At 42.5% G+C, this 14,291-nt stretch overlaps 1 protein-coding gene across 2 annotated transcripts in view; it reads left to right on the forward strand.

Moving 5' to 3' along the window:
• CHD2 (chromodomain helicase DNA binding protein 2) overlaps positions 1-14,291 on the forward strand; it is a 92,792-nt gene that overhangs the window by 33,631 nt on the left and 44,870 nt on the right. For both annotated transcript variants that reach the window (XM_080651657.1, XM_080651656.1), the window contains 10 exons: positions 1,342-1,482; positions 2,110-2,243; positions 3,369-3,594; positions 4,763-4,863; positions 4,974-5,018; positions 5,187-5,365; positions 6,257-6,381; positions 8,357-8,573; positions 10,335-10,424; positions 11,499-11,689. In XM_080651657.1, coding sequence (XP_080507783.1) covers positions 1,342-1,482; positions 2,110-2,243; positions 3,369-3,594; positions 4,763-4,863; positions 4,974-5,018; positions 5,187-5,365; positions 6,257-6,381; positions 8,357-8,573; positions 10,335-10,424; positions 11,499-11,689 — 1,449 coding nt within the window. The remainder of the gene's footprint in view (positions 1-1,341; positions 1,483-2,109; positions 2,244-3,368; positions 3,595-4,762; positions 4,864-4,973; positions 5,019-5,186; positions 5,366-6,256; positions 6,382-8,356; positions 8,574-10,334; positions 10,425-11,498; positions 11,690-14,291) is intronic.

Below are 14,291 nucleotides of genomic sequence, written 5' to 3' on the forward strand. Positions count from 1 at the left end.
TTTGAATTCCAGTTGAGTGATATGTTACCCCTTAAAAAAAAATACGCTATTCTTCTTCATTAGTAGATATGTATCACCAAAAATATACTCAGTGGTTATTACTTTATTTTCAATTTTGTCACTCAAAAATACGTGACAGTTCATTTTCCCTCGCTGTGTAAGTACCTATGTAGTGGCCTCAGTTTTGTCTCTTGTCTGGGAAAACCAAAAATCTTCATACCCTCTGGCTGTTTATAGCAGAATGTTTGCCTACCCCTGGCTTAGGGCACTGTACTTGCCCCCCCTCCCCCCCAACCCCCCCCCCCCAATGGAATTCAACTGAGATTGTCTCCTTTCATCTGAGCTAAGCTCTGAGGTTTGGGATGGCACTCCCGTTCTGTCTCCAAGATTTTATCCATCATTTACTGAATCCTGGGCCTTGATTCCTCTCTGTAGCATTGGTCATGGTAGGCCAGAGAGAAAGGGATAGAGGCGATTGCGAGCTTTCATCCTCCATCTTCTCCTTTCACCTTTTACCACCGATAGAGTGGTATTTTGGGCATTTCCTTGTGTGAGCTCCCGGATTATGGCGCTCAGTCCCGGCTGTGGGTGGGAGTCGGCAGAGGGCATGTCCTCATTCTGTTCCATTGGTCTGTGCAGGTCAGTCTCCCAGGTGGCCTTCCAGTACATTCTGTGCACATAGAAGAAAAGTAAATGTGTAGTTACTCCTTATCCTTTTTCCATTTATACAGATTATACATTCCATGCATCTTTATATTTTCCTTTCATGATCTTGGCAATCTTTCTATATTAGTACATGGAAACCCCTTTTTTAATGATTTCATAATACCTTATTTATTGAACTAGTTCCCAGTTGATGGACACTTAAGAGTGTTTCTAATCTTTCGTTATTGCAAATAATACTCCGGTGAATACCTTAATATGCCTGGACCGGTGTCTCTCTGTAAGATCAATTCCCAGAAGTAAAATTGTTATATTAGTAAGTTTGGGAGATATTTCCAAATTGCCCACCAAAGAGATGCCACCAGCAATACGCTTGCTGTGTGTGTATTTTTATGTCAGGTGGTGCCGAGGGTCAGTGGCGGACCGTTGCCTCAGAACCCACTGTGTCTCCTGTAAATGCTTGCGGACTGTTGGCATTAGCATCGCGTCCGTGTGGAAAATGCAGATTTCCAGTGACTTAGAATCTCAGAGAAAAGAGGACCCAGGAACATACGTTTTTAACATTCCCCTGGTTAATCCTACGTATGTCCCCCTGCCCTGGGACAAAGAATTACACAGATTTGAGGTAAACACCAGATGGCAGAGTGAGACTGCCATTTTTTTATCTTCTCATTCCAGAACAGTGCCCAAACCTCGTGTTAAAAAGCAACCCAAAGCCCAGCGTGGAAAGAAAAAAAAGCAAGAGTCTTCTGATGATGATGATGAAGACGACGAAGCTCCCAAAAGGCAGACTCGTCGCAGAGCGGCTAAAAATGTGAGGTAGGCCATGCCCCGGAAGTTATTCGTTAGTGAGGTAGGCCATGCCCCGGAAGTTATTCGTTAGTGAGGTAGGCCATGCCCCGGAAGTTATTCGTTAGTGAGGTAGGTCATGCCCCGGAAGTTTTTCGTTAGTGAGGTAGGCCATGCCCTGGAAGTTTTTCGTTAGTGAGGTAGGCCATGCCCCGGAAGTTATTCGTTAGTGAGGTAGGTCATGCCCCGGAAGTTATTCGTTAGTGAGGTAGGCCATGCCCCGCAAGTTATTTGTTAGTTAGGTAGGCCATGCCCTGCAAGTTTTTCGTTATGGTGAGGGCGATAGTTTGATTGGCTTGCACGTGGTTCTGAGCCCCTGATTATGCATCTGGTGGGCAGAAATAATGACCTGTGTCCCGTGGAAATCTGGAAATCTGCTCTGTCTGGGTGCAAAAAAGAATGGCGTTGGCCAGCGGGAATATGGAAAAAGTAGCAATAGCTCATTTCAAGCCTTCATTCCTATCAAGGCAGCTGCCTCAAGGTCACGTCCTGTGGAGGTAGCTTGGTGATGTTATCTTCAATTCATAACATCCCTCTTTAGGAGCGATGCTGGGGTGTGTGCTAGTTCCTCACTTACTCGGCATTGTGCCTCTGCAGCTACAAAGAGGACGACGACTTCGAGACCGACTCCGATGACCTCATTGAGATGACTGGCGAAGGAGTTGATGACCAGCAGGACAGTAGCGAAACCATTGAGAAGGTCTTAGACTCACGGCTGGGGAAGAAAGGAGGTATGTGCCTTTGGCAAGCAAACTCCTTCTCTCATCTGCTCGGTCAGACCCACATTTTACATGTTTCACTCTGAAGTGATGCATGGCAGTCCATGCCCATATTTGTCGAGAAATAGGGAATTTTTTTCTGACCCCCATCTTCATTATGTCAGAGCTGAGAATGGAGGGGTGGACTTCACATGTTTTTGAGATTTTAAAATGAAGCTAATAAAGATGTGTTAAAAAGCAGTGATGTAGCAGAGGTTCTTGCTCATTAAAATTAAGCTAATGTGCCTTACGTTGTGTCTGAATCTCCTTGTGAAAAGTATGAAACTGTTTAAATGCATATGTGGATGATGATGATGATGATTATTTTCTATTCAAATTTACATAGAACTCAATTTCTTTAAAATACTCTTGCTATAAAGGAAATATCAAGGTGACATCTAATGCATTTTTTTCTGTGTTCTTTTTCCCTCCAACCTCATTTGAGGTTATGAGTTAACCGTTAACTTTGGATAGATGGTAATTGGTGGCGATACATTTAGTTTCTTACCTTATCCATCATATTCCTGGGTGGATGGATTTGTTTTCTGAGCTAGTAGGGACCAGAATAAAAGGGTGTTGCTGTTTCATTTGTATTGTGTTTGGACACAGGGATTTCTTTGATTTCACTGGCAAGTTTTGGAATACATTTTTTTAAAAAATATATATTTTATTGATATTTTTCAGAGAGGAAGGGAGAGAGATAGAGAGTTAGAAACATCGATGAGAGAGAAACATTGATCAGCTGCCTCTTGCACACCTCCTACTGGGGATGTGCCCGCAACCAAGGTACGTGCCCTTGACCGGAATCGAACCTGGGACCTTTCAGTCCGCAGGCCGACACTCTATCCACTGAGCCAAACTGGTTTCGGCTGGAATACATTTTAAAGTATAAAAATTGAGTTTGCATTTTGAAAATATTTTAAATTATTGATCTTATTTGTCCTCTATTGTTTGCAAATTTCTGCTTCTTTCAGGTCCAAGGATTTTGGTGCTTCATCTGAAAATAGACTCTTTAGACAATTGTGTGCTTGGGAAACTTTTCAGTGTCCGGTTTCATGTACTTTATCTAAAATTGGTTAAAACTGAATCCTTTTGCAGCCACAGGAGCGTCTACTACTGTGTATGCGGTTGAAGCTAACGGAGACCCAAGCGGTGACTTTGACCCGGAGAGGGATGAAGGCGAAGTCCATTACCTCATCAAGTGGAAGGGCTGGTCTTACATCCACAGCACGTGGGAGAGCGAAGAGTCCTTGCAGCAACAGAAAGTGAAGGGCCTAAAAAAACTCGAGAACTTCAAGAAGAAAGAGGACGAAATCAAGCAATGGTACATTTCCCAGCCTGGGTTAAAGAAATACATTTGCAGCCCGAGGGACAGGAAGGTTCAATATACCTGGACATCATGCCTGTCCGTGTAATATGGTCAGGTTATTTTGTGTTAGGAGTAGGGGCAGATGAGTCCTATCTTTTTTTTTTTTTTTAATTTTTAAGAAAACATTTTTTATTGATTTCAGAGAGTAAGGAAGAGGGAGGGAGAGAGAGAGAGAGAAACATCAGTGATGAGAGAGAATCATTGATCGGCTGCCTCCTGCATGCCCCCTACAGGAGATCGAGCCCATAATCTGGGCATGTGCACTGACCAGGAATCTAACCAATAACCTCCTGGTTCATAGGTCGACAACTCTGAGCCACCCCGGCTGGGCCAGATGAGTTATAATTTCTGTTTTACTACAATGCAAAATACGCTACTTCATTAAATCACATGTTTTTCCTTTGAGTAAAAAACAATAATATGTGTTGTTAAGATAGAAGTGGCTTATATATTTAAAATTCTCAGAAGTATGGTGAATTCTAATTTTAGGTGGCTGCTGTTGTCCTTCCAATGAGCTTCGGTGCTAAGAATAACTCGTTTTCAAAAAAGCCACATTTAATCACTCCTAAAGCCCATTATATATTAAAAAAGGCATGTCATCGCCCTAACCGGTTTGGCTCAGTGGATAGAGCGTCGGCCTGTGGACTCGATTCCGGTCAAGGGCATGTACCTTGGTTGTGGGCACATACCCAGTGCGAGGTGTGCAGGAGGCAGCTGATCTATGTTTCTCTCTCATCGATGTTTCTAATTCTCTATACCTCTCCCTTCCTCTCTGTAAAGAATTAATAAAATATATTAAAAAAAAAGGCATGTCATCTTTTAAATCTGGAACATTTATTCTCTCGATCTGTTTAGATCTATTATCCCATGAAATTACATGAATTTGTCACAAAATAGTTATGTTTAGGTTTCTTTGTAAATCGGCCACACAGAGGCATCTACGGTGTTGTGGTTTCTAAAAGTGTGTGTGTTTTGAAAAGTCTCCAGCCTACTTACTAGATACTAAAGGGGCAGATGGAAGTGAAGACAGCGTCCTTCCCTCCCTCGGACTTTGCTTTGATAGATGTCTGTGGATGCCCCAGAATTAATGAGCGTGTACTTTCTCTGTCCGTCGTCTGTCCAGGCTGGGGAAAGTTTCTCCTGAAGATGTGGAATACTTCAACTGCCAACAAGAGCTGGCCTCAGAACTGAACAAACAGTATCAAATAGTAGAAAGAGTGATAGGTAAGAACAAGGAAACTTATTTATTTACGTATGTATGCATGTATGTATGTGTGTATTTTTCTGGTCCTGATTATAGTGATAACTTGTCTCTCTTACTGTCCATTGTTTAGCTATGAAGACAAGCAAGTCTACACTGGGTCAAACCGATTTTCCAGGTAAGCAAGAGATCCCGTTTGTTAATGCGCAGCATTTATGAGCAGTTGATGTTTTGCAGTGTTCACAGTTTTGCCACATGATATGTCACTGGTTATAAGTAACACAGAATGTCAGTCCCCTCCTGTGAGGGACAACGGCTTACCTGTACATTTTTACACGTGAAACAGCTCACAGTCGCAAGCCGGCACCTTCGAACGAACCCGAATATCTCTGCAAATGGATGGGCCTGCCCTACTCAGAGTGCAGCTGGGAAGACGAAGCCCTGATCGGAAAGAAATTCCAGGCCTGCATTGACAGCTTCCACAGCCGGAACAACTCCAAAACCATCCCGACGAGAGAGTGCAAGGTGTGGTGCTGGCCGGCTTTGGTGTTCTCGGGGGAAGATGTATTGACACAAAGGGCTGGTCACGTAGCTATCGGGAAGATAAACTCTTACCAAAATAAGGGATAATTTCCACTTTGGAAATGAAAGAAGATGAATTAACCTTCACATCAAAGAAAAATAATTAAGAGGAGAGGATGAGTTGAAGAAGGCTTTGCTGACTTCGTTACTCTTATAATTTATAGAATCTTATAATTTATAGAATTTTATAATTTAAATATCTAGAGATGTTGTAGAGAATACTTGAAATAAGTTTTATTGATTTTAGAGAGAAAAGAAGGGAGAGGGGGAAAGAGAGAGAAACATTGATGGGCTGCGTCCTGCACGCACCCCACTGAGTAGCGAGTCTGCAACATGGGTATGTGCCCTTGACCAGGAATCGAACCACTGACCTTTTGGTGCATGGGACAACACTCAACCAACGGAGCCACACAGGCCAGGGTGAAATAATTTGAACACTTTAAAGAGGAGTGATGGGAAGGGGAACATCTCTCAATTTTAAGTTAGATACTAAGCATATCAGCTTTTCTATTGGCTAATCGGTTGTACACGACCTTTTCCTTCGTTGGAATTCATTCTAAGGTGGTGTCCTTGGCTCTTCAGTAATAAAAGTAGATGCAAGACCTGGGCTCTGTCTCTGAGAGGTTGACATTCAGGTTATGGCACCCGGGAGCCAAGTGGTTTTGGGAATATGGATCACAGTGAAAGAAGTGGAGGTGGGTTGCTGATACAGATGTGAAGTTTGAATTTTTATGCTTCGGTGCCGAACACGTAACTCATGGCTAGTAGCATTTTAGCACAGGAACAGGAAGAAAGTTTTTTCTGACCTGGGGCTTGGTTCCTTTTATTTTTCAGGCCCTGAAGCAGAGACCACGATTTGTGGCGTTAAAGAAACAGCCGGCATATTTAGGAGGGGAGAATCTGGAGCTCCGGGACTATCAGCTAGAAGGTCTCAACTGGCTTGCTCATTCCTGGTGCAAGTAGGTGGACAGAGATGTCTGAACTTTTCTTTACTGCTTTTGGCTTCTTTTATCCCTAGAGGCAAAGAATCACTTCTTTGTACTGTGCATTGTAGAAATTTTAAAATTATGTGATTGAGAGAAGTCTGCCATTTTAATCGTAAGTCAAGGGTACAGTCAGCCTTTCAAATCCACGCAGTCAACCAATATTGGATTGAAGATATTCTGGGGGGAGGAGTTTGGTGAAAATTAACCCTGGTTCCTCCCAGTAGGGTGGAAAGACAAGAGAAATATGAGGGAAATTACTCAGGAATACTCTGTATCTGAACAGTATGTTAAATAGGTGTATCCCAGGTTTATAGGGGTATGGCCTCCTCATTCTCCCTCAAGTATATTCTGCTTTGTTCTTTTGTGTATTTTCCCCCTAAATTAAAATTTTAATCTCTTCTTGGTGAATCAAGTGTCTTACTTTTCTTTGTTTAATCCTCACCCCAAAGAAGATATACTTAATTTTTTAAATTGATTTTAGAGAGAGAGAGAAGGGGTGGGGGAGAGAGAAACATTGATGTGATAGAGAAACATTCTGTTGAAATCCAGCCCATCTGCTACAGCAGCGTTTCTCAAAGTGTGGTACCAGCAATACACCTGCATCAGAATGTGCAGAAGTGCTTGTTACAGTGCAGATTCCTCAGCCCTTTCCCCGATACTGACTCAGGTGTAGAATGGGATTCAGAAATGGTCCTAGCCGGTGTGGCTCAGTGGATAGAGTTTCGGCCTGTGGACTGAAGGGTCCCGGGCTCGATTCCGGTCAAGGGCACGTGCCTGGGTTGCGGGCTCGATCCCCAGTGTGGAGCATGCAGAAGGCAGCCTATCAGTGATTCCCTGTCCTCATTGATGTTCCTATCTCTCTCTTCCCTCTCCCTTCCTCTCTGAAATCAATGAAATATATTAAAAAAAAAAAAAAGTCTGTAGCTTCCCCCTGCTGTAGACGGTAGTGTCTTTAAAACAAGCTGTCTGCACAGCGGCATGCAGGTGTGGCGCGTAGTGTGGATAACACTGAACAGCCTGGTGGCGTGCGGTGGCCGGGGTGGGTAATTGGAGCAAAGGCATGTGGCTCTCGGGCTCCAGGCTCTCCAGCGGAGCCAGCCAGTCTGCCTTGTATTCCATGTTGGAAGCCAAGGCCATGTGCTTGGGTACATCTCCTTTCTTTCTTACAAGGGGTAGATGTACAAAACCAAATACAAGGTCAGGAATATAGTCTGACTAGGCTCTTATAGTAACCCAAGTCCTTTTTTTAAAAAATCCTCACCTGAGGATATTTTTCCATTGATTTTTTAGAGAGAGTGGAAGGGAGGGGGAGAGACAGAGAGAGGGCGAGAACATCAATGTGAGATACACACATCGATTGGTTGCCTCCTGCATGCTCCCTGACCAGGGCCAGGGATTGAGCCTGCAACTGAGCTACATGCCCTTGACCGGGAATGGAACCCAGGACCCTTCAGTCCTCAGGTCGACGCCCTATCCACTGAGCCAAACTGGCTAGGCCTAATCCAAGTCTTTTTTTTTTTTTTTAAATATTTTATTGATTTTTTACAGAGAGGAAGGGAGAGGGATAGAGATTTAGAAACATCGATGAGAGAGAAACATCGATCAGCTGCCTCCTGCACACCTCCTACTGAGGATGTGCCTGCAACCAGGGTACATGCCCTTGACCGGAACCGAACCCGTGACCCTTGAGTCCACAGGCCGACGCTCTATGCACTGAGCCAAACCAGTTAGAGCGGCCTAATCCAAGTCTCCATCATGCTTAGATCACTTGTTATTCTGTTTGTAGCTTCCACTTCCTTATGTAGGAGATGTAATTGCAGGTGAGAGGAGATACAGTTGAGATTCACACTGAAGTGTTTTGCTTGGTGACATCATAGGGCATTGGTATCCTTGCTCTTCATTTTTTTGTGAATTAATGATGTGTTTTGTGTTTTTTTTCTTCCTGCAGAAGCAACAGTGTAATCCTTGCTGATGAAATGGGCCTAGGAAAGACCATCCAGACCATATCATTCCTCTCCTACCTGTTCCACCAACACCAGCTGTATGGCCCCTTTCTTATAGTCGTCCCTTTATCCACCCTCACCTCATGGCAGAGGGAGTTTGAAATCTGGGCACCAGAGATTAACGTAGTGGTTTACATAGGTGACCTGATGAGCAGAAATACGGTGTGTAAACAAAAGAATCGGGGTAGAATCTGTATTATAAATGTATTTTGGGAATTGACCTAAAGCCATTATAGTGTTTGGTAAAGTTATGATTCTGTGCTGTGCCCCTGATATTGGGGGATATATGTATCACAAAAATGCAACCCAGATATTCTGTAAAATATGCGTATATTTAAGGAGCGTACATGAAGGGGAATCTCTTAGTTGGATTGCATTATTAATTACATTTTTCTTTGTGCTCTGGACTTCTAAGACCACCTTATTTATGAAGGATTAAAGGGAGTTAATACCTTGTAGAATGTTAATATTATTTTAGCTATTTGAGCAGAGAGATATTACTGAACATAATCGAATTCTTAGAGTGTGTTTCCCAATCTTTTCACATGGTGAGGTTGCAACTGTCCTTGAAGAAAATTTTAAAAAAAAGTATTTGCAAATGCATGACTTATAAGAAAGGAATAAGGGGAAAGGACAATGGGCCAGTCCAAGTGAGCAGAAGGGAGTTTGCCTGTCACCAGACTGGAGCATCAGAAACTTAAAGTCTGATGCTTACAAGCACCTGGGAGGCGCCAGGCCCCGTGCTGGGTGCTCTGTGTACACAGCCTGTAACCCTCAGGGTCGTCTCCACAGTAGACCATTCTTTCCACCCGATGAAGGGAGTGACTCAGAGAGGTATCACTTGGCCCCATGCCAGCTAGAATGTGGGGTTGGGACAGATATGTTGGAGCCCATACCGTTGCTCTTTCACCCCTGAATGGTAACTGTTTCTGGGGGATTGCTTATAATAAGAGCAAGCCATCAGGAATCCACAACCCTTTGAGAGATGTTATATATTGTCGTGCTAATTCCCATTTATTTTTATTACATATTGTCATTGTCTAACCAAAACGCTGGCCGATTTCATTGCCCTAATTCTGAGTTTCTAAGTATACAGTAATTTTTAGCTTTGTTAATTTATTTTTTTAACCATTACAAAAGAAAAAACAACTTCCGAGGCTGTGCAGAATGGCTGTAAGCACTGCAGTCCATAGTGAAGACCAGGAGAACTCTGAGAAACTGGGTCCTCTGGAAAGTTTTCTCAGTGGTCTTCAGTACCCTTTAACTTTATTGTCTTTCTTCTACTGGTGGTAGTCACCTGCATGTACTCCTTGCCCTGTTGTCATGACAACCAACGGCAGAAGCTTTGTCATGGGCACTGTGCTGCCTGGGCATCCAGTCACACCTCAGTGTGAACGTGTTAGCTTCTGTGTTTCCTCACATTGACGTGATTTTCATTCTCATTCAGGCTAAATGACATTGTCACAGTAAGCCTCCCTTGTTCTGGGGGCCCACATCTGTCTGCTCACCGTGATTCATGAAATTTCTGACCTTACTAGTGGTTGGAGTTTGTTTTCCTTGCTAATAAAAGTAGTGCCCTGGCCAAGAAAATAGTCAGATGATATTTCCTTAAGAAAATTCTCATTTTGGGGGTTACCTTGCTGATGAAATGCATTTTTTTGGTCACTTGTGTTGGGGCTGCAGGGGCGAAGGGAAATGATAATTTATTTGAATTCTGACAGTCAGGTTTTGGCTGCGCAGTGATAGATCTTTTAATTCTAACTCTTAGCTGCTTTGTACGTCTATCGATTAGGTCGTGTTAGAGTGTATAAGGTATTTATTAAATTCCACAAGTTTTTTTATTGGGCATGTTTCTGTTGCATCTGTCATAAGACTGGCTGGTAAAAGTAGAAATTGCATCTGAATGACCCTTTTCTTTTATAGATACGGGAATATGAATGGATTCATTCTCAGACCAAAAGGCTCAAATTCAATGCACTTATAACAACATACGAGATCCTCTTAAAAGATAAGGTGTGTAATTGGTAACTAAAAGGCTAAATTTTGTAGTGTGGCTTGTCCAAATGGTGGGGGGTGTATTTCCCACTTGCCATGATATTTTCCTCTCTCTTTCTTTAAAAAAGCAAACAAATGAACAAACAAATCCACAGTGAATATTAAGGTTATTAAAAAACAGCAAAAACAGACAAACTCACAGTTGAAGGGGACCTTAGCTCGCCTAGTCCAGTGGTCGGCAAACTCATTCGTCAACAGGGCCAAATATCAACAGGACAACGAATGAAATTTCTTTGGAGAGCCACATTTTTTAAACTTAAACTTCTTCTAACGCCACTTCTTCAAAATAGACTCGCCCAGGCCGTGGTATTTTGTGGCAGAGCCACACTCAAGGGGCCAAAGAGCCGCATGTGGCTCGCGAGCCGCGGTTTGCCGACCACTGGCCTAGTCCAATGGAATTAGACAGGATAAACGGGGTATTGAGGCTCGTAGCGCCCCTGAGATTCTAGGCAATCCTGGGGAACTGGGCCTGGGTGCCTTCCTCATGGCGCAGGCATTTCTCCAGAACAGGTGATGCGGGTGGTCTCTAAGGGGGACAGCAAAAGGAAGCTCTTTAAATTACCTTCTTTCTACAGTTCAGTAGGAAATGTAGGTGGCAGGTGATCCCGTCGGTGACAGTGTACATAAATACGTTCAGTTTGGTGGCTCTTAAAGTTTCTGTGCTTGAGGGTTGGGCTGGAGAACAGGGAGAGAAGCACCTTAATGAAAGAGAGCAAAATCCCCTGTGTTTTTTTTTGTTTGTTTTTTTTGCCCAGCATGCCAGTTTTTGTGTTCTTGCTTCTGGGCATGCAGCAATACTTGGCCTGAGAGAGCCCCTATAGGTTTTAGAAGGAGAATGTGCTCCTTTGAAAAGCCATCCATCTGGCAACCAGCAGAATAAACAGAAGAGTCCCCACATACCCTAAGTGTGAAGAATCCGTGTTTCCGTGTACACCTTCCTGATGGTATTTTGTACAGACATAATTAACGCTTGAAAGTACTTGTGGGTTTCCTTCTGACCTGGTGGCTCGTTCTGTTTTGTTTTTGCTTTAGACTGTGCTGGGCAGTATTAACTGGGCCTTCCTGGGAGTGGATGAAGCCCATCGGTTGAAGAATGATGACTCTTTGTTGTATAAAACTCTGATTGATTTCAAGTCCAACCATAGGCTCCTGATTACGGGGACCCCTCTTCAGAATTCCCTCAAAGAGCTCTGGTCCCTGCTGCACTTTATTATGCCGGAGAAGTAAGCTCCTTCCTGTGTATTTCAAAACACGCTAGAATGTCTGAAATGCCAATGCTTTCTCAACTCTTTTTAGGAGACAGACCTTAGGGAACATGGATGGCATGTTTTGGGGGAAGCAAAGCAGTAACTGAGGCAGGAACAGACGTATTAAAATGTTGCATCATACATGAGCGAAGGCACAGAAACAGCCTGTTGAGAAAGCACATTGATTCCCAAACATTTGAATCAGTTACTTGCTTTGGGGAAGTAATTAATTAGTAGATAGGAAACATCAGACCTCCTCACTGTTGTTACCAGGTAATCAATCAAATTGAAGGTACGCAACCTGTCACAGACTAAGAATACCTTAAGTCCAGAGCTTTGCTAACAGAAGCATCCATCACCTTTAGGCCTTCTTCAGGTCTTTAACTTACTAAAAAACGTGTGGGATGTCTCTTTTAAAGAAGATTTCGATGGGAAAGGTGGTGTGCACATTTTATAAAAGTTAAATTTATCTGGAGGGGTTTGGTGGTACTTAAAATGAAATCTAAACTCGGCCCGATTTGAAGAACCCTTCTCAGTACCTTGAATTCACCCTACTCATTGCGCACCACGTTCTCCATCACTCATTCTCCTCCAGCCATTCCAGCCCTCCGTTTATTGCTTTAACGTGCCATGCCATTGCCAGTCCTTTGGTCTGGGATGTTTTTCCTCCTCATCTTCCATAATATTCTTAATATTCTTGCCTCCGTTGATATGACCACTTCCTTTTAGAGGTCGTCTCAGACCACCTGACCTAGAGTAGCCTGTTGGACATGCTTAGCATCCCTGCCCGGTTTTGTTTTCTATACGGCACCTCTTTTTTTCCCCTATTTATTTTGTCACTCATCACATGTCATTCAGAGAAGATGTGAGTGTCTGCTCTGTGTCTGTCACAAACTGATCCAGGCTGTCTGGGTAGCCTAACGTCCATCATAGAAAATGGTCCCTTCCCGCATTTGTTGTTAGCTTTGAAAACTTCTTGAGATACAGTGTACATACCATAAAGTGTACCATTGTAAATATACAATTAATTATTTTTTAGTAAATTTGTAGAGTTGTGCAACTAATCACGATAATCTAGTTGTAGAATATTTTTTTCATCCAGAGAAGTTCCCTCTTGCTTGTTCAAACAAACTCTCTTCTTCACTAATCAGCTTTCATCTCTAGTGATTAACCTTTTCTAGAAATTCCATTTGAATGGAAGCTTAATATGGTCCTTCTATTTTTGGCTCCTTTCGCTTGTCACAATAGTTTTGAGATTCACCTTTGTCCTAGTTTATCAGGAGCTATTCTCTTGTTATGCATTGTCCCAATCTGTGGCTTGTGTCTTCATTTTCTTAATGTCGCCTTTGAAGAGCAAGCGTTTTTAAATTTGATGAAGTATAGTTTATCATTTTTAAAGGGATTGTCATAAAATGTGACATTTGCCTAACCCAGTGGTCGGCGAACTGCGGCTCGCGAGCCACATGCGGCTCTTTGGCCCCTTGAGTGTGGCTCTTCCACAAAATACCACGGCCTGGGCGAGTCTATTTTGAAGAAGTGGCGTTAGAAGAAGTTTAAGTTTAAAAAATTTGGCTCTCAAAAGAAATTTCAGTCGTACTGTTGATATTTGGCTCTGTTGACTAATGAGTTTGCCGACTACTGGCCTGACCCAAGATTACAGAGACTTGCTTTTTTATTTCTTCTAGAATTTCTTACATTTAGGCCTGTTTCATTTTGAGTTACTTTTTGTTTATAGTGTTAAGTGTGAGGGCCCAAGTTCATTTATTTTTGCAGAGGAATTTTTGGAAATTGTTCTGGTGCTATTTGTTGAAAAGATTATCCTTTCTTCATTATATTGTCCTGGTACAATTGCTGAAAATCAGTTGAAGCCATAAATATAATGGTCTGTTTCTGGCTTCTCAGTTCTGTTCCATTGGTACATATTTCTGTCCTTATGCCGACACACACTGCATTGATTACTAGCTTGTATACCACTTGGTAAAACGGGGAGGAATATAAATTCCAACTTGGTTCTTTTCCAGAATTATTTTGGCTATTCTAGATTGTTTGTACTTCCATATATGTTGTAGGATCAGCTTATTAATTTCTGAAAAGAAAAAAAAAGGTGAAATGTTGACAGGCATTGTGTTGAATTTATTTACCAATTTAGGGAGAACAGTCATCTAAACAATATTGAGCCTTCTAAGCCATAGTCATGGCAAGTTTTCTCCATTCATTTAGGCCTGTAATTTTTCTGTGCAGTGTTTGTAGTTTCAGCGTGTAAGTCTTTATTCCTCATCTTTTAATTTTGAGTGGAGTTGTTCTGGTTTTTTTAATCTAATTTTCAGAGTGTGCCAGAGAAGTGAGTTTTGTAGAGTGATCTTGTATCCTGTGACCTTGTAAAGATCATTCCCACTGTTTTGTTGTTGTTGCTGACTTCTCCGTACTCTAGCACAGGGTCTCATCTTCTCCAAGTAAAGGTAGCTAGCTAGTTATACTTCCTTTCCTCAGTGTGCATGCGTGTCTTTTCTTTTAAAAATATATTTTATTGATTTTTTACAGAGAGGAAGGGAGAAGGATAGAGTTAGAAACATCGATG

The sequence above is a fragment of the Plecotus auritus genome, assembly GCF_963455305.1.
Source record: "Plecotus auritus genome assembly, chromosome: 15".
Taxonomy (NCBI): Eukaryota; Metazoa; Chordata; class Mammalia; order Chiroptera; family Vespertilionidae; genus Plecotus; species Plecotus auritus.